Source organism: Poecilia latipinna, unplaced genomic scaffold (genome assembly GCF_001443285.1).
Source record: "Poecilia latipinna isolate Pla-1442-1.1 unplaced genomic scaffold, P_latipinna-1.0 Scaffold1658, whole genome shotgun sequence".
NCBI classification, from domain to species: domain Eukaryota; kingdom Metazoa; phylum Chordata; class Actinopteri; order Cyprinodontiformes; family Poeciliidae; genus Poecilia; species Poecilia latipinna.
In genome coordinates this window covers 77,565-102,309 of record NW_015114274.1, presented here as the reverse complement: position 1 = coordinate 102,309, position 24,745 = coordinate 77,565, and the positions used below count along the sequence as shown (strand labels likewise).

Sequence of the window (24,745 nt, the reverse complement as noted above, 5' to 3'; positions counted from 1 at the left end):
GTCATGTAAGCTACTTTAGTAAAACAAAAGAAATAAAAAGTGAATAGCATTGCTAACATTGTGGGAAACTTTACTCTTTGGAAGGGCTCTGTCACAATCTGTTGATCTGTTTGGCTCGGTTTCAAAGGTTTTTTTTTTTTTTTTTAGATATTGTGGAGTTGTCGGACAAATGTATGCAGACAATCTAGTACGGATGCGCTGCCGGTGTTCTGCACTGTCCAAGCAGACACATATCTTATAATTAGAGCAACTATGCCTCTGTAATGTCTGCAGCTGTCAGACAATGTGCAGCACGGGAGCAGGAAAAAAGCGCTTGCACTGACTGGGAAATGACATATCTTTCCTGCTAATGGAGTCAAGTGGACCTAATGTGGACTGCCAAAAAAAGGGAAAGGTCCAATAAACACAACCTTCATTTCTCAATGAATGAGTTTCTGCGTTGCATGCAACCCCAAAGGCTTATCTATCAGGACTTGACCTAAGACAAAGCAATGTGAGAGCATGAACCACAGAAAGCAATCCGAGAGATTTAAGCCGCAGCAGACAAAATCGGAGCTAGCGGATGAATTTCAATGACAGTCTGGCCACAGTATTAAAAGCCATCAGGAAAAACTATCTCTTGATTGCATTGCTAAACCCAACTAAACCGTTGGACCAAATTTGGACTCAGATGTCGAGCAATTTCCATATTGAAAGTAATACTCTCATTGTGGTTTTTGATCAAGATGGTTACAAACAAGCTTCAGGGCTTTGAGGACGTATTGACCCTGTTGCGGATTTCATCTGTTTTTGTTTTTGTATTTTGTCACGCTGAAATATTTTAGACATGGTGGTGGTAGTGTCATGGTTTTGCAAGGGAATAGTCAAAGTCTGCACTAAAATTCAGTTTTGGTGCTGTGTCATGAGCTTAAACCGGCTGTACAACATCTTAAGAATAATCCGAAACAGCTATGTAAAGAGTGAGCAAAATGTCTACCACAATGGGTGTAAAAGACGCTTTGACATTGATCACAAATGGTTGATAGTAGCTGTTGCTAACAAAGTTGGTACAATGAGTTTTGTCTGATGTTGAGATTGGTTTGCAGGAGAAATGAGGCACATATTTAAATACTTTAACTAGTCCAGAGTCACTTGTCATGCATCTCCCAGAAGGTTTAAAGGCGTATGTACGCACATATTCATGGTTCACGGTTTTAACAAGCACCCAAAGACTTGGACAAAACAAGTTACAGGACAAAGCTTCATTTTTATACAACACACATTATCTCCCGTCCAACTCTGAGGCTATATGCCTCAGAGTTGGACTATATTTGGTTGGAAAGTTTACATTTATGTCTTCCCGAAGGGCTGAAATGTAGGACAGCTAACGATGGTGAACGTTACGTCTGCGGTGTTTGTCTTTCTCGGCCGATAAACTGATTATATTTGACGTGTCCCTGTTGACTCACGGAGGCCGCTCGGATTGTCTTCTTTACCCAGCACTAAGTTATTTTCAGAGGCAGTGTTTTGACGACCTCCTCAGAATACAGGGAAGACAGAGAAAATGTCCAGTGAGGGCTGGCGTCTGGTATGATCGCTGCTTCAGAGCCCTCAGTCACATCAGAAGTGATTAGAGTTGTTACTCCCATTTGCACTTGACCGGAAAGGTAATTTGTGTGTGTTTCACACACAAAGAACGAACTTGTGAGATTAATTTTGGCAGGGGGAACAGGACACCTTCTCCAACCTAAGCTGATAGGAATCATCTTCCCACTGGTTTTTGTGGCAGTCAGTTTTCATCCTTTCTCATACAGATTATTAGGCGAGACCTAAATTGAAATTCAAAAGGCTTGTGGCTGGAAAAATATAAATTTATCCTTTCTGGACAAAAAAAAGGCCTCCTCTGACCTGGATGAACTGTTTTTAGCTCAAGCTCATTAAATCTCCAGGCGAATTTGGACATGCAGGGAAATGAACCTTGCAAGAACGTCTCAGATGACTTCAATTATCTAATAAGCAATTACCATCACAACAAAAAACTACAATTAACTCACCATAGAGACATAGTTGGATTATATTGCATCCAGCGTTAGGGGGATCAGTCGCAATTAAGATCTTTCACGCATTATACTGCTAAAAAAGTATAAAAGTACTAACTCCTCATTGGATTTAGATGTTCCAGTCAAATGGACAACAATGCACAAGATGTAGAATAAAGGATCTAATGATGGGAAGATTGGCTCTTGCGGCACGACTTCTAAAGAGCCAGCCTTTAACTTGTTGCCATCTCATATTTTTTGCTCAACTTGGAAACGCGAATGTTTTGTATGTAACGTTACAACTGGTGTCGTAAGGTTAATTATGTAAATATGAGTGTGCAGATGCCTGTCGCTGATTGGCTCCTGAAGACTGAGGAGACTCCGGATTGGTGGCCTGCCAGAGGTGGACATCCTGCATCCATCCCGCGCTCATCCCAACTGGCCACACTGCTTGTCTTTGTTAAAGACCTTGTAAAAGTTCTTGAAGGAGTTTGCAGGAGTGAGCGGACGTTTATTTTTGTCTAAGTTTAGATTTATTTAAGGAGGCAAGTTTCTGTAATTTGGTTATTTACTTTCGAATAGCTAAGTTCTGGTTAACATTAAGATAGTTGCTATATTCGGCTCTTCTGATTCACTACACGGCTGGTCACTAAAAGGTACCCGATCGTGCAGACTGCTGCTAAAAATATCTATAAAAAATGGGTTACTATCAAGAGCTCAGTGAATTCAGCTGTGGTACCAGGAGGCTACAAGTAGAATAAATCAATTTGTTGAAATTTCCTTGATGCTAGACCACATTCAATCACTGAACGTGGCAGTTCATAGAGTGCCTTAGTCGCGGATTGTCTTCTGAGTAAACAGCTACTGACCTCCAAACTTTGTGAATTTCAGAATAATTTACAGAGCTCATAGAGAGCTTCTTGGAATGGATTTCCAAGGCACCAAGTTCAATACAAAGCATAGGATGCAGAGGGGTAAAGCAGCCCTCCACTGGACTCTGGTATCCCAATGGACGAGTATGGACCAATGGATTTTTATGGGCACTGCCTGACTGCATTGTGTCAAGTAGAGGATGAATTATGACGGCTGTATTTTGTCAATGTGCACAAAAGGGCTCAAAGCAAGTTCCATCTTGACTGGAATGAATAGAGTCTTGATGTCAACACCATGGAGCACATTGAGAATAATCTCAGGTCTTCTGGTTCTGGTCTACTCAACACCCCCAGAACCAGAACCAAACAAGGAGAAGCAGCATCCAGTTTCTATCAGTGACGTGCGGTCAGGGGAGGCAGGTGAGGTCATCATGGAAAAATAATATATAATAATAAAACCATTTATATTGTTATTTTCACCCTGTGGTTTGTATCTATTTTTTACTTAGCTTAACCAATTCTGATGATTTTTTCTTCAAAATCTCTGGATTTTCGCATTTTCCCATTCAAATGCTCAGAAGCGAAGCTGGTGAGGCAGCAGCGAGCTGAGCCTCACCTGGGATTGCGCAACCTCTCACTGGCTGCCATTCTGTGGGAGCATGTTCGTCCTGTCTGTACGCCGGCAATAAAATGGCTAAAAAACATTTAATATATGGACTGATTTTCCATAATTTAGCTTATGTATATAATGTACAGTGTTTTTTTTTGTCACCAACTGTGTGTGTATCGTGTTTTGTGTGCGGAGGAGCGATCAGAAACGGCAGATAACAGACTCCAGGGGAGGCAGGCAGTTCTCTTGCCTCATGGCAGGGGGCGCTCATGATCCCAGATATTGTGACTGCACAACTGCAGAGTAAGACACAGTGAGCTAGCCATGGAGCTAGCCATACAGTAAATAAGTAAAGTACAGCGATATATTTGTTTTCTCCTCTCTTCCGACGTCAACATGAAAGACTACATTTCTACACTTAAACAGTTTTCTAAAGTAGATTTTCAGTTGAAGCAGGAGATAATAACTAAAGGAAGACCAACACCGGAGCTGAAGGTTTTGCTTCGAGACAGTTTGATGATTCTTAAACGAGTAGAAAAGACATGCCGAGGATAGACTTGGCTTGGATGAACGGATATTTTTGTGCAGAATTAGCGGTGCATGGATTTCATTGATAGATAAAGGTAAGACAGCAATAAGATCTTTTTTTTTTTTTAATGTGCGTTTTTTGGGCTACAGTTTGTATGTCTAAATAATTCAGTAAAGTAGAAGCCATTTTAACAAAAATAGTGAGTAATCTACCACAGCATTATTTATTAATTAAACATTAAGCCTAAAACGTACTACAACAACATACTAAATGTTCTGTTCTGTGTGCAAAATTCTTGAATGTTTTTTGGTGTTAAATCCTAAAACATGAAGTGGCATTGTTGTCAGTTGCTATGGCAACGAGTCTGCGTAGGTTAACGAATACAGATAACTTTGCTGTGGATCATAGCACGAAATCAATATCTACATTTCTAAGTTTCACTGAGTTAACGCGGCTATGGATGACATGTAAATGATTAGTCTTTTTGGTCATAAGTCAGTGCCTCACCAGCAATGAACCTCACCGCACATCACTGGTTTCTATGTACCTCAAATCTGGAAGAAAGTCGAAACACTGAGTTTCGACTGTTGAGAGTTGCCTTTTGTTAGTAGGAGGTCAGACACTGATCAGCTGTGTATTTTCTTGATGACTGGAATTTCACCATATGTAATCTGTGTTGCTTGTGTCATAGTTGGACTATGAACTGCCTTGTTGCTGAAATGTGCTGTACAAATAAACTTGACTTGACTAAACTAGATGACCAGACTCAGTTCATCTCGTTCCAAAAACTCCAGTCCACCTTCTCACATCTGTACGTACCCATGAAGTACATGACCATCTTGCACATGCCGAGGCCAAAGATGAAATCCTTCATGACGTTGGGGATTAAGGTGAAGGGGATGCACACCAGGGAGACCAGGAGGTCGCTCACTGCCAGGGACAGCAGGAACAGATTGGTGATGGTCTTCTGCCACTGTCTTCGTCCTACCGGCAGCAGGACGATGATGATGATGCTGTTGCCTATGAGGCTGAGGAGGAAGATGATGCTGTACAGGACGATCCGGACGGGCTGGGAGATGTCTAAGAAGGAAACACGTGTTAAAGTCTTTGTTTTCTTTAAATTGGACCATGACAATGTGGATTCTGGAAAGAAGCTCTCAGACTGCAGGAATGCTATGTGGGCTTCTGATAACGACAAGTCAGTTTACTTTCCCATCGGTCGATATTTCTGCATTAAAAATCATTTTTATAATCATTTTTAACACCTTCTGTCCAGCAGTGTGGCGCTCAGAATTATTGTCAACAAATTTACTTTTACATGCGTGTCATGCCATGATGCTCCACTTGAGAAACATATGAAACTTTGTTAGAAATTGCTTTGGGTTAATTATTTCAAATGTAATGGACACAGAGACAAAACGAGAAATGGACGGTGAAGAGATTTGAAGGGAAAGAACGAGATAGGAGAGAAGGAGCCATAGAGAGGACACAAGTCAACACCTGCCTCTAAGCCTGCGGAAATAGAAAACACAAAAACCAAGAAACCACAACAACAAACAACATGCACACAATAACAGCTGCAATCGCCTTGGAAAGTGCGCAGTACGTCGTCATACGAGGTGTATTTAGTGGCAACTGAGAGTGCATCTGACAAAAACCGGAGTCTAAACAGAGATTGGACCAGTCATATTAAAATTTCTCCCTCCATGTTAATGAACGGTTTATCGCTACAAAACGTGTAGAATCAGACAATCACTTAAATAGAACATGAAGTCAGCTAAAAGTTGGATTGTGCAGAACGACAATGACCTGAAGTACAGCAGAAAGTCCATGTCTGACTGGATCACATGAAAGAATATTCTGGAAACATAAATACAAACGGAGAAACTGGTTTTTTTTATGGCCCTCAAGGTTGTTGATCGTTGGAAACCCTTTGATGTGGCTGTAATAAATAATTGTAAAAAAATATCTACAAATAGAGTGCCAAACATCTGCAACCAGACACTATCAGTTGTCTCTGAAATGTTTTTAATTACTTCTTGAATAGGTTCCCCCCCCCCTCATAATAAATAAAACCATCATTCCAAACCTGCTTTTAAACATTTTCTGATACTATTTGAGTGCTAATCTGAAGCATTTCAGTAAGAAAAGTTGAATCAGAAATGAAAAAAAATTTTTTTTTAAATACTGTGACTTTCACGTAATTTAATTACTGAAAACGATGATCTTTTTCAGTGGCATTCTGAGATGCACCTGCATGTTGTGAGGCTACTATCCCACCTGTCACCATTTGGAGCTTTCTGCCCATTTGGGCCACATCTAAGTTCCGCTCTGGGTCTTCTGTCCTTTTACACTCTGTGTGTATTTTCAAAGTCATTTGCCTCCCTTAAGGAAACATCACTCTAATATTTATATAAAAATGTGACTCATGTGCAGCCCCGCTGATGCTCAGCGTGCGCATTTTTATGAGTCGGTGCATCACTTCGGGCTGTGGTAGCCTTCCAGGGTTTTATTTGCAAAAATGTTCCAAACTGGAGCTTTTTACGTCCCAGTTTTTTATTTATTTATTTTTTTATTTTCCCGCAAAGTGCACAAATTCAGTTTGTGCTCACTTGACCGTGCAGGACCAGCGAGCGCTGACTGCATTAGCTTTTGTGGAGGACCTGAGCCGTGCGCGTAATGCGCAATGACGCAAGAAAAAATGCCCCAAGCGGTCGCCTTTCCTCCCCGCTCGTTTCTTTCTTACTTTCTTTCTTTTTTTATTTTTTATTTTTTGCCACAATCTGGAGTTCAAAAGACTATTTTAGGTAAATCGAGAAATCTTCACAGACATGTTATATCGATATACTGGTTTACTTTACCGTTAGAGTCTGGAGAGGGGCCCCGTCTTGGCTCGTAATCCGAAATATTGATCCCGAAGCGGCTCAAGACATTGTTCAGATCTGTTGAATTAATCAGGAAGTCATAGGTCGTGATAGTCTCCATTTCGCCTTCTCTCCTCTGTGTGTGAGCTCAGGTCAAATCTGTCTGAAGCTCAGCAGCGGTCATGCTCTTTCATAAGAGAGAGCGAGAGAAAAAGAGAGAGAGAGAGAATGCGCGCATGGATCTCGAACTTTAAATATCCATTCACAAAGCAAAAGCAACGAGTGAAGGAAAAAGCAGCTCTCACTGCTGCGCTCCTCTGTTGTTGACAGCATGCGGAGAGAGATCGTCAGCCCGCCTATATGACCAGCAAACCCTCCTCCCTTCCAAAGAAAGCTGGCAAACAAATCCCAATCAGAGCTGAAGAGTTTGATTACAAACATCATTTGTATCCCTGGCAATATTGAAAGTGCTTCTCACCCTCTGCACGGGCATGCTGCTGCAGGCTGTGGCATTTTCTTGAGAACGGGCGTGAAAGTGTAAACGTTCTGATGCGTGGATAGACAGACAGGCTGTCATCAGCCATTAAGTTAGGCGTTCAAAAGGCGATGATTATTGTTGTGCTAAAAAGAGAAAGCCAAAAATGCATTTAAAAAAAATCAGTATTTACAAGCCCTCTGTTGTTGTTGTTGTACCAAACAGATTAAATGAGTGGCTTTTTAGAACTCATTTCCAAGGAGTTGATAATAGATGGTTAGGACTCATAGAATGACAAGATAGCAGGTAAAACAGGCTGGTCCAGGCTTAGTTTCACAGCTCAGTTTTACATTTCTTTGAATCAGAGTACTTAAGAAAACGATAAGTAGATTATTTTCTGATGTTATAAACTTGTCCTTACTGTATAATCGCTTCTTACTTTTGTTATGTTGTCGCTTTTGTGAATTTGCATGCTTCCATTTGCCTTTCACTTGACTTGACTGCTGGCACACTGGACAGTATAATATATTTCTATTTTAATCAAGTCTAGTGTTACATTTGGCTTGATTTGTGTTCTGCTGCATCTTATTCTTTGTGATTTATTGGATTTGTAAGGTGTATTTTTGGCAGCAAAACAGAATCAAGTTGCTCCATAACCCAGAGGTCATGGCAACAATTTCCCAAAACTTTATTCATGTCTTTTAGTTTAAAAGACATACCACGTGGCTGAAGTAATCATGTGTTTGACCTGACTTGTTATCTGCGTTTTATCTCATCTTTCTGATTACAAAGCTAAGATAAGAAAAGAAAACGTGAATGTTGGGAAATATTTGTCTAAACATTCTCTTAAGAAAAGATTTGTTAGAGGTATAGCGTTCAATGTAAACTTCACAAATCGTTCAAACCTTTAGGAATGTTCACTAAAAGGTTTCGTAAAGATTAATTGCAGCTTCCATTACATATAAAGAATTCCCTAAAGGTGAGTTGTGCATTTGACACTGCCTAAATATTTTATTAAAGTTAGCTTGAACTGTTATTATCTTTTCAGACAACCTTTGAAGGTTACATTCGGCAATGGGAGAAAAGTTTGCTGCGTTTTTATTCAGTCGGAACCAAAGTATCAGGTGTTTGTTTCTCGCGCACCGACCTTGGTTGCTAAGTAACCCCCGTGGTGCTGCTGCGGCTGCTGCTTGAGGGATGCTGAGAGTTTAGCCGCAGCATCTCTTGAAAGCGGGCCGTGTGAGGTGTCCAGGTGAAACCGGAGGATGGACGAAGGCACCGAGTTATCCCTGAGCATCGCCCATATCGTCCAGCGTCTCAAAGGAAGCCATTTACACTCTCAGATAGAGAGGCAAGCTAAAGTGAGTCAGTTAGCATGCGGCTAACGATGCGGAGCTAGCTGTTGCTGTATGGTGCAGTGTTTCAGTAATAAGCAGTTTTTTCCCCTCTTTCTTGTTCAGCTTCATTGTAAACTATGAAACTCTTTTTAGGACTGTTTACATCGTCCTGAGATAAAATTGGAGTCGCTAAAGGAAGACGTGCGGAGTTTTCTGAAAACATCAGGTAGGCTGAGGTCTATTTTGCTACCTGCTGCCACGCCACAGCACGCCTTTAATATAAGAGCGACAGAAAGATGAATATCCGGATGTGTTTCTCTGTTTAGGTTGGGAGAAAAAGCTGCAGAATGCCATCTACAGAGAACTTCACATGTAAGTCAAATATACATGAAGCTCTTTTCCCAAACAGCTGCCAGGATCCAGTTAGGACTTAGGTTGCAGTCAGGTTCTTGGTGACGGCCAGGAAGATCTTTTCCTCCATCATCCACGACATGGAACTATTTTCAATATTTTGAGCTTCTTTAACAACAAACACTTGTTGTTGAGAATGTTTTGGCTTATTCTCCATCAACATATCTGACTCTGTTTAGGTCATCCCCATCTTCTAATACTGGTTCCCTGTTCTGTTTTATAGCTTTTTTTTTGCACAGAGAGAGGGTTCTGATATATTCAGACCTGAATGAAATGTATTTCAGATCTGAATAATTGGGAAAAGGAAAAAGGAAAAAAAATAGGATGTGTACATCTTTATTTGTATTTGTTTATTTGTTTTGTTGCCTGTAAGATCCATCCATCCTGTTGTTTTTCCATATTTAAGTAAATATCTGGAATATCTGCAGTGATTTATGTCTGGAAAAGAAAACAAACAAACAAACAAAAAAAAAGGCGTGATCTGGGAGTGAGATCTATAGAGTTAAAATCCATTGTTACAAAGGTGGACATAAATCTAATGTAATGTAATCAAAATGCAGTTTTAACAGTTTTTTATTTCATTCAAGTATAAATCTGTGTTTTAAAAGCTGCAGTAAATTAACCAGATTTCACTCTTTTACACCTGTGTTGTTCAGATAAAGCTTTTTAATCATTTGCTGCCACTCTTTTCAGATATACAAAAATATGATTGTATTATATTCATACACTTCACTGTTAAGTTTATGTCATAGTGTTTAGGAGACAGTTTCTCATCTATATATTCTTATTTTAATTGCCTTTGAATTGTTCATATTTTACCTTTTTTTTATCTGGTATACAACTTCAGGCTAACTGGCTAAAACTAATAAATTTCTCTGATGTATGTGTCTTGCACCTCCCCTCATGTAGGATGTATGGTGTTTAATGCACTGAGTCCTTGAGTCATTCAGCATGCCCTGAGCAGGCTTAGTGAAACACTTAGTGCATCTGGTGGAGATTTGTTCTGAGTCATCTAAGCTCTGATCAGGAGGGGGAGGGAGGAGCATTTTTTACTTTAAAAAAATTCTCTGTTTGATGAATTCTCTCTATTTCTGAATAGTGCTCCATTTGCATCAAATCATCAGAGCTGTCAGTCTTTCTCGCAGTCGACGTTTTGTCACACTGCTGCGTCTTTCCCTGTTGCAGCCAGCTGCCTCCGAGCCATCCCACGGCTCCGCTGGAGCATCTTAAAGAGCCGCTGGCCTACATGCGTAAAGCTCAGGTCAGTGCGTCTCCTCTCGTCTCCGTCACTCCTTTGAGCCCCCGTCTTCCTCTCGTTCCCTTTGTCTTTTTCGTCTGCCAATCCTCAGAGATGTAAACCCCCGTTTTTTTCGTGTCACACGTGTGCCGCATGTGTGCGCGCAGGCCAGCTGGGAGAAGCGCATCCTGAAAAGCCTGAACAGCATGAGCACGGAGCTCGGAGTGCCTCTGGCCCGTAAGGTAGGGGGAAAAAAACCGCGGCCCGTCACAGGTAATACCGCTAAACCGCAGAGACTTCTCCAGTGGAAAGGCTGTCGTAACGCTGTATTTGTTTTCGCCAGATGGTAACCAGGCTGTCGTTTTTTTATTTTTTTATCTCTGTGTTCCTTTTCGTGCACACAACTGTATTTAAACATAGCAGAGATCTCTGTTCTGCAGGCCGCATGTTGTTTGTTTTGTAAAGACCCCCCCCTGTTCCCTCTCCTGCTCCCGCAGAGGCCCGGAGCCGAGCAGAAGGAGCTCATCAACAAGTGGAACGAGATGGGCACGGATGAACCAGGTCTGCAGACATTACCCAGGGTTTTTGGCCCCTGCAGTCACCTGCCTGCTATGACAGATTGGTGTTGATGTGTATGCATGGGCTGGTGCATTTAGCATCAGCTTAACAACTTGCCATGTTGCTCTGAACCAGCTCTACCACTTCTGTGTTTGCTTTGCGAGCTATATTTATCCAGCCAAGGATAAAGAGGAATGCGTCCATCGATTGTGACTCTTATTCAGACGTCAGAAACGCCTTAGGAAAAGTTCAGTGTCTTGCAAAAGTAAAACAGATTAATTCAATGTTTTCAATAAATACAAACTACAAACCTCAAAGTTTTCAGTGGGATTTTAGGTGACAGGTCAACACAAAGCGATGAACAGTGATTAAGTAAAAAAAAAAAACATCCAGGGTGTCTGTGCAAGTGTTCAAAGTCTTAAATTAATGTATCTGAAGTTAAAGCCTTAATATGTCTTAAATTAATTAAAAAATGCAGATGTGAGCCTTAAATAAGTCAATCGCAGATCTTAAATTTTGTTGCGGCAGAATTTAATGTCGTATATTTTATACAGTTTCTTTTCTGTCAAGGAAACGTTGAGTCACACACAGACGTCTTCATTTTGTTCTGTGACTCAAGGCGGTTGTGGCTAACCAGCTGCCCCTAACCGCTGGTTACCCACCTGGTAGCCACTGGTAGCTAGCTAGCTCACTTTGTTTGCATCCATCATGGGCAAACTGTAAATTTATCACCATTTTTTTGATATGTCTCTACCGGATGTGAATAGCTAGAGACACCAAATTTTACCCGTTTTTTAAAGATCTTGCTGCCTATTCTCAATTGTATTTGTCTCTGGGCTTTGACTGGGCCATTCTAGCACATGGATATGCTTTGATCTGGACTATTTCATTGTAGCTGTCTATCTCACTCAGCCTCTAGTCTTTCTGGGCTTATTTCCTTGGTCTTCTCAATGCCGTTTGTTCACTAACGTTCTCCAAAAACCTTCACGGAACAGTTAGGATTAAGCTGAAATTACTCATGACCGGAATCATAAAAAATCAATTGCAAAACCTGATCAAATGTTCTGAGGTTTTATTTGTAATGTGAAAAAAGTTCAGAGGTTGTGAACACTTCCGGAAGACAGTGTACTTTGTTGTTAAATTTCAGATTTATTAGCTCTTTCCCTCCCCCTTTTTGCTCGAAGCCAGCCCGTTTCCATGAGCAGGCCAATCTTTTAGTCCTAACAGTGCTATCACAGCTCAGGGACATCTAATAACATTTAGGATGTCCCCCTTCTCTGGCTGTAAACATTGTGGACTGCGAGTATAGAAGCTGTCCAGACCTCTTGCACGGAGTTGCGATAAAGGCTGCGACACCCTGCTTCCATCCCAGAAGTTAAGCCCCGTCCTTCCCTGTTCCGCCAATGAATTTACAATCGTGTCGTCACAATGGAAGCACTCTTCCTCTGACCTCAGAATCTAAAGCAGTCGTTTCTGTGTTTGTTGCAGGCTTAAATCGCTTCAGGCCCGTTTATGCACCCAAAGACTTTCTCGAGGTAATCGCATTTCTTGCTGCTGATGATTTGTTTTTTGTCATGTTGAAAATTTGGAGATGTACCTTTTCGCTTTATTGCCATCATCTCAGGTGTTGATCAGTTTGCGGAACCCCAACCATGACAGCTGCGAGGACGTCAGCGCCCGGAGCCACTGGGGGCTCATTCAGGTTCCCCTCAACATCCGAGATATTCCACAGCTGGTATATATCACATTCTTATATGTTTCTAATGATTTTGTTTTTTTTACACAATATTACATTTTTTAATGAACAAATAAGAAGAAAAAGTATCCGTGTTCCACCAGAGAGTTTTTGATCATCCTGTAGCCCTTGCCAGTTCTGGTGACTGTGACGACCCTGATGGTTGATTTCAGTTGAACCATTACTGTGTCGATTTGGCCTTAAGTTTTAGATTTCCAGCCATGTCGCCATCCTTTGCTTGACCCCAGGGCCACCTGAAGGGTTTGTTAGTGTTGTCTGGTCAAAGCACGCAGCTTAAAGTCCCAGTAGAAGCACCACTTCACGATTGTACTTGTAATGGTATGGCAGAAAAGACCAGTTTCCTTTCATGTGGATAACATCCTCTAACAGTGTTTTCACACCTGATAATCTGGTAGTCTTAGTTCGATTGGGGACCAAAATTGCAACATTTGTTACATTTTCATCTGGTGCAGCTCGCTTTCACACTGCACCGTGTCAAAGGATCCGATCCCTCTGAAGAACCTTTTCACCCCCTTGCCTGTCTGTGGTGGCGCTGAATCAAGAACGAAGAAGGCATGAGCACAACTTCTTTCTTCACTCATGTGAAGGTTGTAGATTCAGTTCCTGCTTCTTCCTGTCATGTGTCTGAAGTGCTTTGACCAGTCAATATTACTGAAAAGGTGCTGGATAAATTTATCATGAATGACCAGTTAACATTTCCTTGACACTCCAGTCAACTTAAAAAAAAAAAGTCATTTGTTGTTATGTGAGATGGATGGTCTTGGTAACCGATCAGTCTGAATGCCTGAGGGCTGTTAGAAAAATATTTTAAGAAAAGTCAGTGGGTGTTAAGTTTGCCTCTTTGACTTTGAGTTGAGTACAACAATTTGCTCAAGAGCAAAACACTATGAAATCTTAGAGGCTCACTGAACATGATTGGTTGAGCCTTCCGACTACTTAGGGCCGTTTTCACTACTGAATTAAAACTAAAACTGAATCCTAAACACCACTTGGTCTCTTTTCCGTGCAGAGTTGATTTTCCTTTTAAAAAAGAACTGAAGTTGAACCACTTTACTTACTACAAATAGAGGAAATTAGAACCTTTGCCTTGTGTCTGCAAGCTAACAGATTCATTAAGCAGGCTGGCGGCCACCCAAGAAGTCAGAATAACATTCTCCCTGCCTCGGATTAATGAGAACAAAGAAGCAGCAGGAGTCCACTTTTGCTATTGGGTTTCTCCGAATTAATTTTGAATACTCAGTAGCATTTGCTTGTCTAAAATGTAAGAGTAAATGATGAAATTTGGGGATAAAAAGGCACTGACTGAACTACAAATGCATTTTGGCACGATTAAATTAATTGATTAAATAATGTCGGAAACTGCTTTTTTTCCCCTCTTTTCTGCTCACAGAGGCAGGCCTACACGGAGCTGAACCTGAGCTCCGGCCAGCTGGGGATTGACGACCTCGCACACGTCCACCCAGGTATTTACAGGAAGCAAAAAGATTCACGTCTGCCCGATGAATCCACGACGAACAAACGTTTTTCACGCGACAGCAGTTCAATCAGTTGCATGACAGCGGGGAAGCTTTCCCTCTCATCGCTCAGTAGCTTATAAGAAGCAGGCACAGAAATCCTTCTTGTTGTGATTAAATACGCGTGTTTTTCCACTGAACAGCTTGGCACACCCACCAGTAAACCCCACCGGCCGTATATCACTGTGGGCTGCTGTGTTAGCTGTCTGGGATTTCTCAAATAGTATCTTCATGAAGTCCAGATATTGACATTGTTCCAGTTTGTCGTTCATGCCTTAAATAGAATGGCCTCCGCTGTCTGTGTGTTTGTAAGTCAGACCGATAATGGTGCTGATCTAATCTGTTCTGCTCTCTCCTTCCTCTAGACCTGTTTGAAAATGACTATGTTCAGATCGGCAAAAAAGGTTAGCGTACACGTGTGTGTGTGTGCTTTTTTTGATTGGTTTTGTTTTGTTATGCAGCCCGAATTTATTGATGTGTGTTAAATATTTACAGTTTTAAACACTCCGTTAGAAATTCAGAATTGTTGTTCATTGGTATCAGCTGAACTCATAGCTTCTAGTCTGGAAAATATTGGGATTTCCAGACCTTATCCGTTATACCATTGCTTAAAGTGTTGCGTGTGCCATTCCTTTCTTCAGTTCTTCCTTATTTGTTTACTTGCTTTCTTCTTCGTACCTTTTCTTCCTCAATCCCCCGTGTCCTTTCTTCCCTTTCTTTCTCTCTGTCCATTACATCTTTCCATCCATGCGCCTTCCCACAGCAGCATGTGCCATTAATTCATTGTAGACTCTTGGCCAATCCTTGAGTTTTAGTTTCAGTTTTTATGCCTGAATGACTAAAGTATGAGGGCTAGGTGGTGTAACATAGAAAAATAAATCCTTTCTGTGAAAATGGTCCAAAACTCGACTAGAAACGATTGACGGAGAAAAGTCTCATAAAACCTCTGAAAGGACCATCTAAAAGGTTACAGAAAGTTTTGTTGGAAGGAGCAAATTCTCCTTCCAGTTGAGTCTGTTTCATAGGTCTTCCTAAACAACTCAAGGAAAACTCCAATAATACCCATTACATGTCATATACACACATAGAAACTGAAAATATACATTTTTATGGCAGGAACAAGTCCCCTACTTCTCTCGCTGACAGATCTTTTTCTCAGGTTCCATAATCAGTAAGAGCAACACTCAAAGCCATGCCGTGAAGCCAGTGTAAACACAAAGCTTAATATGGACACCAATCAAGCATCAATAGCCTTAAAAACACAGGCTGTGCTTTTTATATACAGCGCCACACACCCTCCGCTTGCTGCTTCAGCCTCAGTTGGCTTTGTTTTGACTTCTGGGCTGCGGCCTCTATTCCAGGCCAAGTGTTAAGTGCCTTCAAACTGGAAATTTAGGGGGCCGAGGAGCGTGTTAGTTTACGCTACAACTGGCCTGCACCTTAAGCTGAGGGATGTGTGTTTTGGGCTACTGTCACAGCCTAGATTTAGGATAAGAGTGAGCAAGCTGAAGAGTTATTAAAATGTGCCTGAGGGGCTCTAGAAAGTTGTGCAACTATCACAATTATATGAAGATCTTGATTTCTGGTGTTTATGCTCTTGCAGGCTGTGAAATAGTAAAAGCCCACAAGCCTGATTTAACATGTACAGATGTTCGTTTTCCCATCTGCGCTGCTGGAGGGCCGTGAGCAAGTCAAACAGGAACCGCTTTCTGTTGACTTTAAAGTGAGACTGTGTTGTGTTCATGTGGCAGCGATAACAAGCTAAACTGTCGGAGTGGAGTGGCGTTCAAGCACAGGACGTTGGCAAACCAACAGCAGCACGCCAACGGATTCACACCGCTTAAATATTTCACATTTACTCACGTTACAGCTGCAAACTTAAATGTTACTTATTTAGATTTTTCTTGAGTTGGAACAATACAAAGTTGCACACAACTGGAAAGTGGACAAAAAAAACACAAAATCTTATGAAGTATTTTTGGTGTAGTTTCTAGTGGAAATATCCTTGTACACTTGAAATAAGACAAAGCTAACTTGCGAGTAACTATTCAGCAAGATATAGTGAAAAATGTTTTAATATTGATGAAAATGTTCTAGTTATAAGTGAAACAAACTGCCAGGAGGTGGAGAGTGGATCCATCGTCTACTGGAGCATGCCAAAAGATTCACAGCTTTGATTGCAGTCAAATGTAGCTCTATAAGAAATGTGTAATACTGTGTTTGTAAAAATGTGAAACGTTTTAGGAGGTTTTCATTTAAGCATTAACTTATCGACGCAAAGAGTTGATAAGTTCCTGTCTTGGTTTTTTTTTTTTTTTTTTTTTTGCGTTCCTGCTGATTTTCGATTGCGTTCTGTGTAGTTGTGGTGGAGCAGGACAGCGCGGCGGCCCAGCAGTACAGCAGGCGGGGCTGCCCCACCGGGCTCCGGGCGGCCCTGTGGGCCCTCATCCTGAACTCCACCAACCAGCTGCAGGTACGGCAGCAGATGCACAGACACTCAAGTTCACGGGTCACTTGCACAACCGCCCCGCTTCCCAAGCTGTTTCCCGACAACTCGAATTCTTCTCAGCTGCTTCTGTTTCCCTCTTTTTTTTTTTTTCCCCATTAGATTTTTGTCTGAATCTCCAGTTGGATACATTAACTTCAAGTTAAAAACCAACATATAAACACCAGCTGACCGATAAATTCGAGATAATCTGTGCGTTTGCTGCCGTGGTGTTTATTATAACTGGCCTCGGCTTGTCCCGTGTGTACAAATGTTAGGATAATCAAATGCTTTCGCTCAGTTTAGCCTAAACAGTTCTGCTTGTCTGCCTGTGTGGCAAAACACCAGAGGCCAGGGTAACCTGCTGGGGCCCGGTTTGGAGAATACTGCATGAGATCGGAGGCCTGATTGGGTCAGAGCTCTGGAGCGCAAAGCACATCAAAGAGGGTCGCAAACGTTGCTCGGTGTGTGTAAAAAAGCCAAAAAAACAAACAAAAAAAAGGCCATCTTTTCGGGCACAGATTTTTAAAAAGTGTGAATGTTACTTCCAGTCAAAAGAAACGTTTTGCTAAAATTAAAAAATCATGTTTAACCTAAATCTAGGGTATGAATAAATACGCCACTTGACTGAATTGTTACTGAAACTGAATTACATTTTCATAAAAAAAAAAGAAAAGATCACTTAACCCTGGTCCAAAATCATCTCATGACCACTGTTTAGCACAGTGGAGGATCTATGATGACGTGGGCTCGTTTCTCTTCTGAATGGTCGGCTGGCGTCATCAGATTACCTGGCAGCACGAACTATAGCGAATACCTCGGAAATTTAAGTGAATAATAAATCGGGTTATGTCAGGAAGCGGAAAGTCAATCGTCATTGATTCTTTAGGACGGATAACGATCCAAAACCAAACTGACTAATTCAAAGCAAAAACAGTTCATAAGACTCTAAATCAAGCTGGCAGAAAACCAGTGGGGAGATCCGAAGAGAAAAGAGCACAGCAAAAGATGGAAGGAGCTGAAAGGATTGCACTAACAAGATCCTCAAAACTGATCAACAATACCACTACTAAATTTAAAAGAAAAGTAATCTCAACATTTAATTTCTTTTTTTTGTGGATTGGCAACTGATGGGACTGTCTGGTATTTTAGCAGAAATCTTTTCAAACTTTGTCGTTAATGCGGTCCACAGTACCAGTTCCAGTTGTTCCAGTTTCCTCCCTCAGCTCTCCGCTGCTGCTCTCGCAGCCGGAGCGCTGAGCATTGTCAGGATGCTCAGAAATTGTCGCTGGGAACATTTTTATTGCTCCGTTTGGCTCGTCTGTGAAAAGCTGTCTAAAACCGGAGACGCGTTAAGAGATTAAGCATGTACTCGGAAACACTATACCCTCTCTATTCGTGCTCGATTTAACTGGACTGTCATCACACTTACTGACGGGACGTAATTTAGTAGCGTCTGTAAAGGAAGTGAGAGTTTTCCAAAAAAAAAAAAATATATACAAAGCAGAATACATATTAGGATTTTTTATTTATTTTTTTTGCTCACCATTCACTTAAAAAGTTGTTTCTATTCATTTCAGTTGAACAAAATGACCATTGTAGATGGTAGGAGAAATAAAACCTGCTGAGTCTTTGTCCTTTCAGGACATGATGCACTACGAACAGCTCAGGGCTGGAGTGATCCAACACAACCTGCTGGTAGATAACCTCATCTACAAGGTGAGCTGGTCAACACTCATTCTCCTCTGAGTGAATGAAACGTAGGCACGCCTTTAGCAGATGCTTTTTTCTTTTCTTCTCATAAACAAATTCCTCTGAGTGACTCGGCCTTGGATGTTAAGTTACTGCTGTGTGTGTGTGTGTGTGTGTGTGTGTGTAAATTCACAGGGTTTAGGTCTGAGCTGCTTTTCTTACAGTGGAACTGAAAAATGTACACACATCTGTTGAAATGGGAGAGTTTTTGGCGATGTAAAAACATTACAGCGTCATAAATAATTACAAAGTGTGTGTATGCTGTTTAACTAAAACAGTAGCTTGCATGGAGGCTACAAAGGATCAAAACTATCTCGTACAATACACACGTATCTTTTTGCAGTGAAGGCTTGTGGGAGAATGTGTAATGGTCTGAACTATGAGGAAACTAATCTTGTGCTTTCGTGTCATTGTCCCCGAAAGATGTTTGTATCATGAACCACAGTGAAAGAATGTAGTGAAATCTGATAGTGGATAATTTTCCTCAAATGGAGCTGGGGTGTTTTTAGAAAGTTGTAAACAAAAAAAAAAATATTGAAAGCTGAGGGATCACCTTTAGAAGGTTTTGGACAAGACTTCTATAGTTTAAAGGGGTGCAACACTCGTGCAACCAGGTTACTACCCGTGTGTTGTGTTTTTTTGTTCTCACCTGAAAGGTACAGGATATATGTGACGGTAAAGATGCAAAAAGTTGTTCTGTGTCACAAGATCTGTGAAAACCCTCTGCTTCAACAGGACGTCAAACTCACCGCCAGTAACGACGACTACTACTTTGTGTTTGAAGATTTCCTCTATCAGGTCAGCTCTCTTCTTTATGAGACAGTCAGTATCTCATTATTTACCCTTCCAGTATTTTTTTTACTTAAATAAACAATAGAATTTGATGTAATTGTCAGGATTACAGATTATTACAGATTTCAGTGTTTCTTGTTCGTCCAAATTGTTTACACGTTAGCATGTCTTTTTCTTCTTCTGTTGTTTCACTAGATAACACTGTAAGCATCTTCCTGTTTGGCCACCCTGGGTGTTTACTCCTTCTGTGTGACAACAATCATTTTTATCTGCTGTTTTTCTCTCCAACCAGGCGTCAATAGCTTCTCTGTCAGTCGCTACTCTGTTTGTCTTTGATGCCCCTCTGATAAACATAAGCACTTGCCAAACAGGTTAACTCGGCAGCTGCTTGTTTGCTGTGCTCTTTGGTGACAAACCAATGAACGGGCAAGGTTTATCGAAGACCAGGCTTCTGCATCCTTGTCAGTGTTGACTGATGGCAGACTCACTAGGCAGTGAAAGAATCCACTTCATGTCAAAACGTTAGTTAAGAGACGACAAGAGAAAACGTGGAAGGTTTCTGAGAAATTTCCCAGAACTGTTCAGAGAAGTCATGTTTTCTTAGTGGGTGTTTTTTTTTTTTTTTTGGTGTATTTGAATGATTATTGTTTTTATCTTTGTGACATAGCTGTTATGTTATTTTATGAGGCACCTGCCACAGTTGGACAAGCATGCCTATGGTCTGAAAGACAAACAGAATCATTAAGCAGTAATTAAATATTAGCTGTGATATGAAATATAAATGTGGTTTAGCAATTGTTTTTGAGCATTGATTTTACTCTATGTAAGATTTAGATCTTTACCCAAAGAAACGACAGTGAACTGATTGGATTTGTAGTGTGAAACCTGCTCACAGTAATTTATTTCTTATATATTCCTAAATTCACAACACACACTAACAACTTTCAGGGAGGGAAATGGTGAATAAATACAAGTGAAGTAAACTTTCTCCGAAGATGACAAGATTCCTACACAGTCTGGAATCGTCAAAATTCTGAATTTGACCGAATTTATTTTTGACTTTCAAATAATTTCAATCATCTAGCTGATGTAAAACATTAAAAGTTGTTCAATGGTTCTGTGCTTTTGTACAGAATATGTAACCTACTGCTTTTAGTTGCAAAACACAGTTGGAATACTGCATAATTGTATCCTTACAATGTTTTTCTTAATATTTTTCAAAGGCAGGGAGATTACATGTGGCACTAATCTATCTTAGGAAAACCCTCCAAGTGAATCATCTCTAAAATCAATATGGAGACAACCAGACCGCATGATGAGCTTCTCTCTGTTTTAGATCTTTGACCGAAATGAAAACTAATTTATTCCCGCATGTCTTCATGGAAAGATTTTCCAATCAACGGAGCATTTCTCGAACCTCCTCTCCACCTGATGCTTAGCTCAGTGTACTTCGATACATCCTTGCTGCCTCCAGGTGCACCGTTTAATAGAGTTATTTATGAAGAGATAGCGAGGACGCTCAAGGCTGTCACCATGCCCCGAGTACATAATAATAATAATAATAATAATAGTAATTAATAATGTGAATGGATGCTGCATATTATTCCTTAGAAAGAAGCAGTATGAAGATATTTTTTTTTGGCTCAATTTGGACAAATATTAATGGTGGATTTTCCACTTGAATCCTTGTTCAGCTCAAATTTTGAGTCTGGCTCCGTTTGTTTCCAGGTACTGTTGTGTTTCTCACGGGACACCGCCGTCCTGGAGCACTTCAAGTACAACAGCGCCACTCCGCCTAAATCCTACCTACACGGTGAGATCGCTTGATACCTTTCCATTCTCATACACACGTTGAAGGGCACGTTAGTCACTGAAACAACGATTGTACTCCTAATTCAAGGTATTCAATGCCTTTGTGTGCCTGCCTTGCAGGGAAAGTGGGAGACGAAGAGTATGCTGTCGTTTATCCTCCAAACGGTGAGTTCACGTTGAGAGATTCGGACATGAAGGTTTTTGAATCGAATCAGAGAAAATTCACTCAGCTGGCATTTTTATTTACTCAGGTGTTATCCCCTTCCATGGCTTTTCTATGTATGGTGAGTTGTGTCAAACTCAGTTGTTTCGTTGTAAGTTGAAACATCCAGCGTACAACCACGTGTGTTGTAATTTGTGGATGTTTCCACAGTGGCGCCCTTGTGTTTCTTGTACAACGAGCCGTCCAAACTCTACAGCGTCTTCCGGGAAATGTACATCCGCTACTTTTTTAGGCTGCACTCCATCTCTTCTTCTTTCTCGGTACGAGCCTTTTCTGGGTAAAAGCCGAGTCTTTAAAGCTCCACTCCACCTGGTGAATGAACCGACTTTATATTGTTGTTCTGTGCTGCTGCAGGGCATAGTGTCCCTGTGCCTGCAGTTTGAGAGGCTACTCCAAACCCACCTGCCTCAGCTCTTCTACCATCTTCGACAGATCGGTGCCCAGCCGTGAGTTAAAATACTTTGCCGTCCCACCTCTGTGATTACATCTACTTAATATACAGTGCAAAACTATGAATACACATTGACCTTTTTTCAGGGTGCCAGTGCATCCTTAAAAAGTCTTATATTTCTCAGATTAAGGCCTTAAAATAACTTAAATTCATTAGAAAATGTTCAAGTTGGCCCTAAATACGACATCCGCAGGTTTTATCTTTTGCCGAACCGGACTATTTAATCTTGTATATACAGTGTAGTTTGTTTTTCTCGTGGGAATTTTCTGTCAGACAAAAGTTTGAGTCGTGCACAAACATCATTAGGTTCTGTAACTCGAGGCAGTTGAGGCTACTGCTTATCAGCTGCTAATAAACCCTTGCTTGCTAGCTAGCTAGCTTTTTTGCGTCTACCATTTGTTAGCGTAAATTATCGCCAGTTGGCTGGAAAACATTCGTCTTTGCCTCTGACTCATTTCTGTTGTTAATCCATACATTGCCTTTTTTGTGCAAATAAAATCTAGGCACAACTATATAAAAATTGTGATTTCTCCAAGTCTTAAATTTATTTCACAATGGCCTTAAAAAGGTCTTAAAAAGTCTTCAGTCTGAGATGGTGAAACCTCTGCAGAATCTCTGTTTTTCACATTTTTATCCCATCACAACCACAAACTTTACTCTTTATTTTAAATTTGATGAGAAATGCCAATGCAAAGTACCAGAAGGCAAATAATACCTGGTTTTAATTTTTAGAAATCTGGTGTGACACGCTCTTGTTTTTAATCCCATTTAATCTGATAAAAAAATTCTTCCCCTTCATCCAATACACCTGACCTTGCACACAGAGACATGAGTATCCCTAGAGACTGTTGTTACTGTTAGCAGATTATTGCACTCTGATTCTTATGAGCTGCTGCCATCTAGTGTTTATGGCTTGAATTACATTTTTCTCTCTGTCATGGAATCATAAGTGTTGGTGTGAGAGGTAGCGGATGCAATCAGAAACATAAAAGTGTCACTGAAGAGTTCATATTTTCTCCTAAGGCTGCGTATTGCCTTTAAGTGGATGGTCCGGGCCTTTTCTGGATACCTTTCCACCGATCAGCTGCTCCTTCTTTGGGATCGAATCCTCGGGTATGACTCGCTGGAGGTGGTTGCAGGTCAGTACATCCTGAACTCTTACTTCCATATCAACTACGCTCTGGTTTCCTGACGTCATTCTCTATCTTTCCCGTCTTTTACTGTGCCGTTCTGCCCTCTTCTCCCCACCATACCGTCTCTTTCACCCTGCAGTCCTTGCAGCTGCGGTGTTTGCCTTCCGCGCCGAGAACCTGATGGAGGTGACATCGCTGGCCTCGGCTGAGGTTTGTCTGTTCCCGCTTTTAGACCTGTGTGTTCTCAGGTGCGTCTCAAACGAGGAGTCTGTTTCCCCGATTGCATACTCACAGAAAGCTAGAAATAGCTTCAGAGGGGCCTCCACCCTCTCACCCCTCGCCCCACCCAGCACGTTGACAAGCACTCGCCGTGTCCTCTGACACCCACGCATGCACAGGAGAACCTCTTTGTTTGTGCTTACAACCATTTTTACAGCGTCTCAAGTGTAGCCTTACATTGCTAATGTAACCCTGAGTGCAGGCTATGTGCAGGCTAATGTTGCCCTCCTCTCCCCTTTATGACGACGGGGTCAAGCGGCAGCATTATGTGGAGGGCAGTAGTTCTAGGGGGCACCATTTGCTTGCAAATTCTCCCACCTGCCCTACTTAAGAGAAGATATCATCATAACACACTGCTCCTTATTTTATATTTAGCGCCTCAGGCCCAGTGCTGAAATTTTAAACCCCCTTTCTAAACATGATCGTGTCCCTAAATTTAATCCCCCCCTAGTGAACCCAAAAGGACAGGGTGGGAATCTCGGATCATCCTGCTGCTCTCCTGTCCTCTGCGCATATTTGGCTTAACTTTTTATGTCTATATTAAAACGGATTGTTAGAGAGTTGTCTGACTTGTCTTTTTCTTTGACGATCGCACCGCAGGCCGTCCTCGCCGACCTCTCGACTCTGAAGGTCATACCGCTCATCCAGATCTTTCTTTTCGCCACCGCCATCTGAACGACACGAAGACTCTGGGTGTTCCGGGCTCGGTTCTCGTTGCACAACAATGAACACAAGCTGACTATTGAAAAGTGACATCAGGGGGCCACACCTCATCTAGCTCAAGCAAAAGGCCAAACGTACATTTAGCCCTATTAATAGTATTTTCCCTTTATGATGGTATTAGTTGTCATACAGTATGTAATTTAATCCTAAGGCCAAGCCAGCCTCATTAAACTGGAGGGAAAGATGATCCTCGCGGCAGTTCCCTGATCAGCTGAGGTGAATTACATGAAGCAGTAATTGTGTTGCAACGGCAGCGTGCGTGGAGACGCAACGGCAGTGGCGTCTCCGTGCTTGCCTAATGAAGTGTTAATTAGTTCCTGCCATTTATGCAGCCCAGCGGCTCCTGCTTGTTATTATTAAACTGTTAGATCCTTATGTTACCGATGAATGATTTGGCATCTTAGTTTGCTCCAGCATGATGAGAGAAACCTGCAAAAAGCCATGAACTGCAGTGCCATCCACAAATAAGTCTTGAAATGAATTCCTGTTTAATTGCAGTGGCATAATCTCACAGCATTTTTTTTTAATTGCCTGCTGTTTATACTGAGGAGCATAGAGAGAGAGGAGGCTTTTAGACCATTTGTTTTCATGCAGTCTGTCTTGGTTGGGCCCTCTTTCATCCTCATTTAGTTCTGTAATGCTATAGGAGGTTTATTTTTGTTTTATATGGTCTTGTTTTGACCATATCTGGATTATTATTTTGCCTGAAAAATCCAATGTACCTTCCTTTGTACATTCCCAGTTCCCAGTTGAGTCTACTAGGTTTTTTTTTTTTTATGTTGCGTTTTTGGCAAGATTTCCAATGTCTTTGAAAGAGAAACAGGTCCAGATCTTCACTCCTAATAAACTGTGCTCAACAGCGGACATAAGATGTTATTTTAATTGTCATTATTTTTGTTATTGCCAGGTCCACT

At 41.3% G+C, this 24,745-nt stretch overlaps 2 protein-coding genes across 4 annotated transcripts in view; one reads left to right on the top strand and one right to left on the bottom strand.

Moving 5' to 3' along the window:
- The window catches only part of cckar (cholecystokinin A receptor), a 23,564-nt gene extending 15,978 nt beyond the window's left edge, over positions 1 to 7,586 (bottom strand). For 2 of the 3 annotated variants that reach the window (XR_001428402.1, XM_015059815.1), the window contains exons 1-2: positions 6,891 to 7,586; positions 4,849 to 5,109 (exon numbers count right to left, since the gene is read on the bottom strand). Coding sequence is in view for 2 of the 3 variants with exons in the window: in XM_015059815.1 (XP_014915301.1) it covers positions 4,849 to 5,109; positions 6,891 to 7,014 (385 nt within the window). In the remaining variant the exon portion in view is untranslated. The remainder of the gene's footprint in view (positions 1 to 4,848; positions 5,110 to 6,890) is intronic. The other variant, XM_015059816.1, reaches the window with a different exon arrangement.
- An 821-nt stretch (positions 7,587 to 8,407) lies between these two features.
- tbc1d19 (TBC1 domain family, member 19) lies at positions 8,408 to 24,697 on the top strand. The gene is made up of 21 exons (XM_015059811.1): positions 8,408 to 8,729; positions 8,859 to 8,931; positions 9,032 to 9,077; positions 10,302 to 10,377; positions 10,521 to 10,595; positions 10,851 to 10,914; positions 12,400 to 12,446; positions 12,536 to 12,646; positions 14,058 to 14,130; positions 14,547 to 14,585; positions 16,542 to 16,654; positions 18,311 to 18,385; positions 19,154 to 19,216; positions 20,939 to 21,023; positions 21,143 to 21,187; positions 21,274 to 21,306; positions 21,396 to 21,505; positions 21,600 to 21,691; positions 22,720 to 22,835; positions 22,969 to 23,039; positions 23,709 to 24,697. The coding sequence occupies exons 1-21, from the start codon at positions 8,634 to 8,636 to the stop codon at positions 23,781 to 23,783; spliced, it is 1,578 nt and encodes a 525-aa protein (XP_014915297.1). The 5' UTR covers positions 8,408 to 8,633; the 3' UTR covers positions 23,784 to 24,697.
- Positions 24,698 to 24,745: the final 48 nt, after the last annotated feature.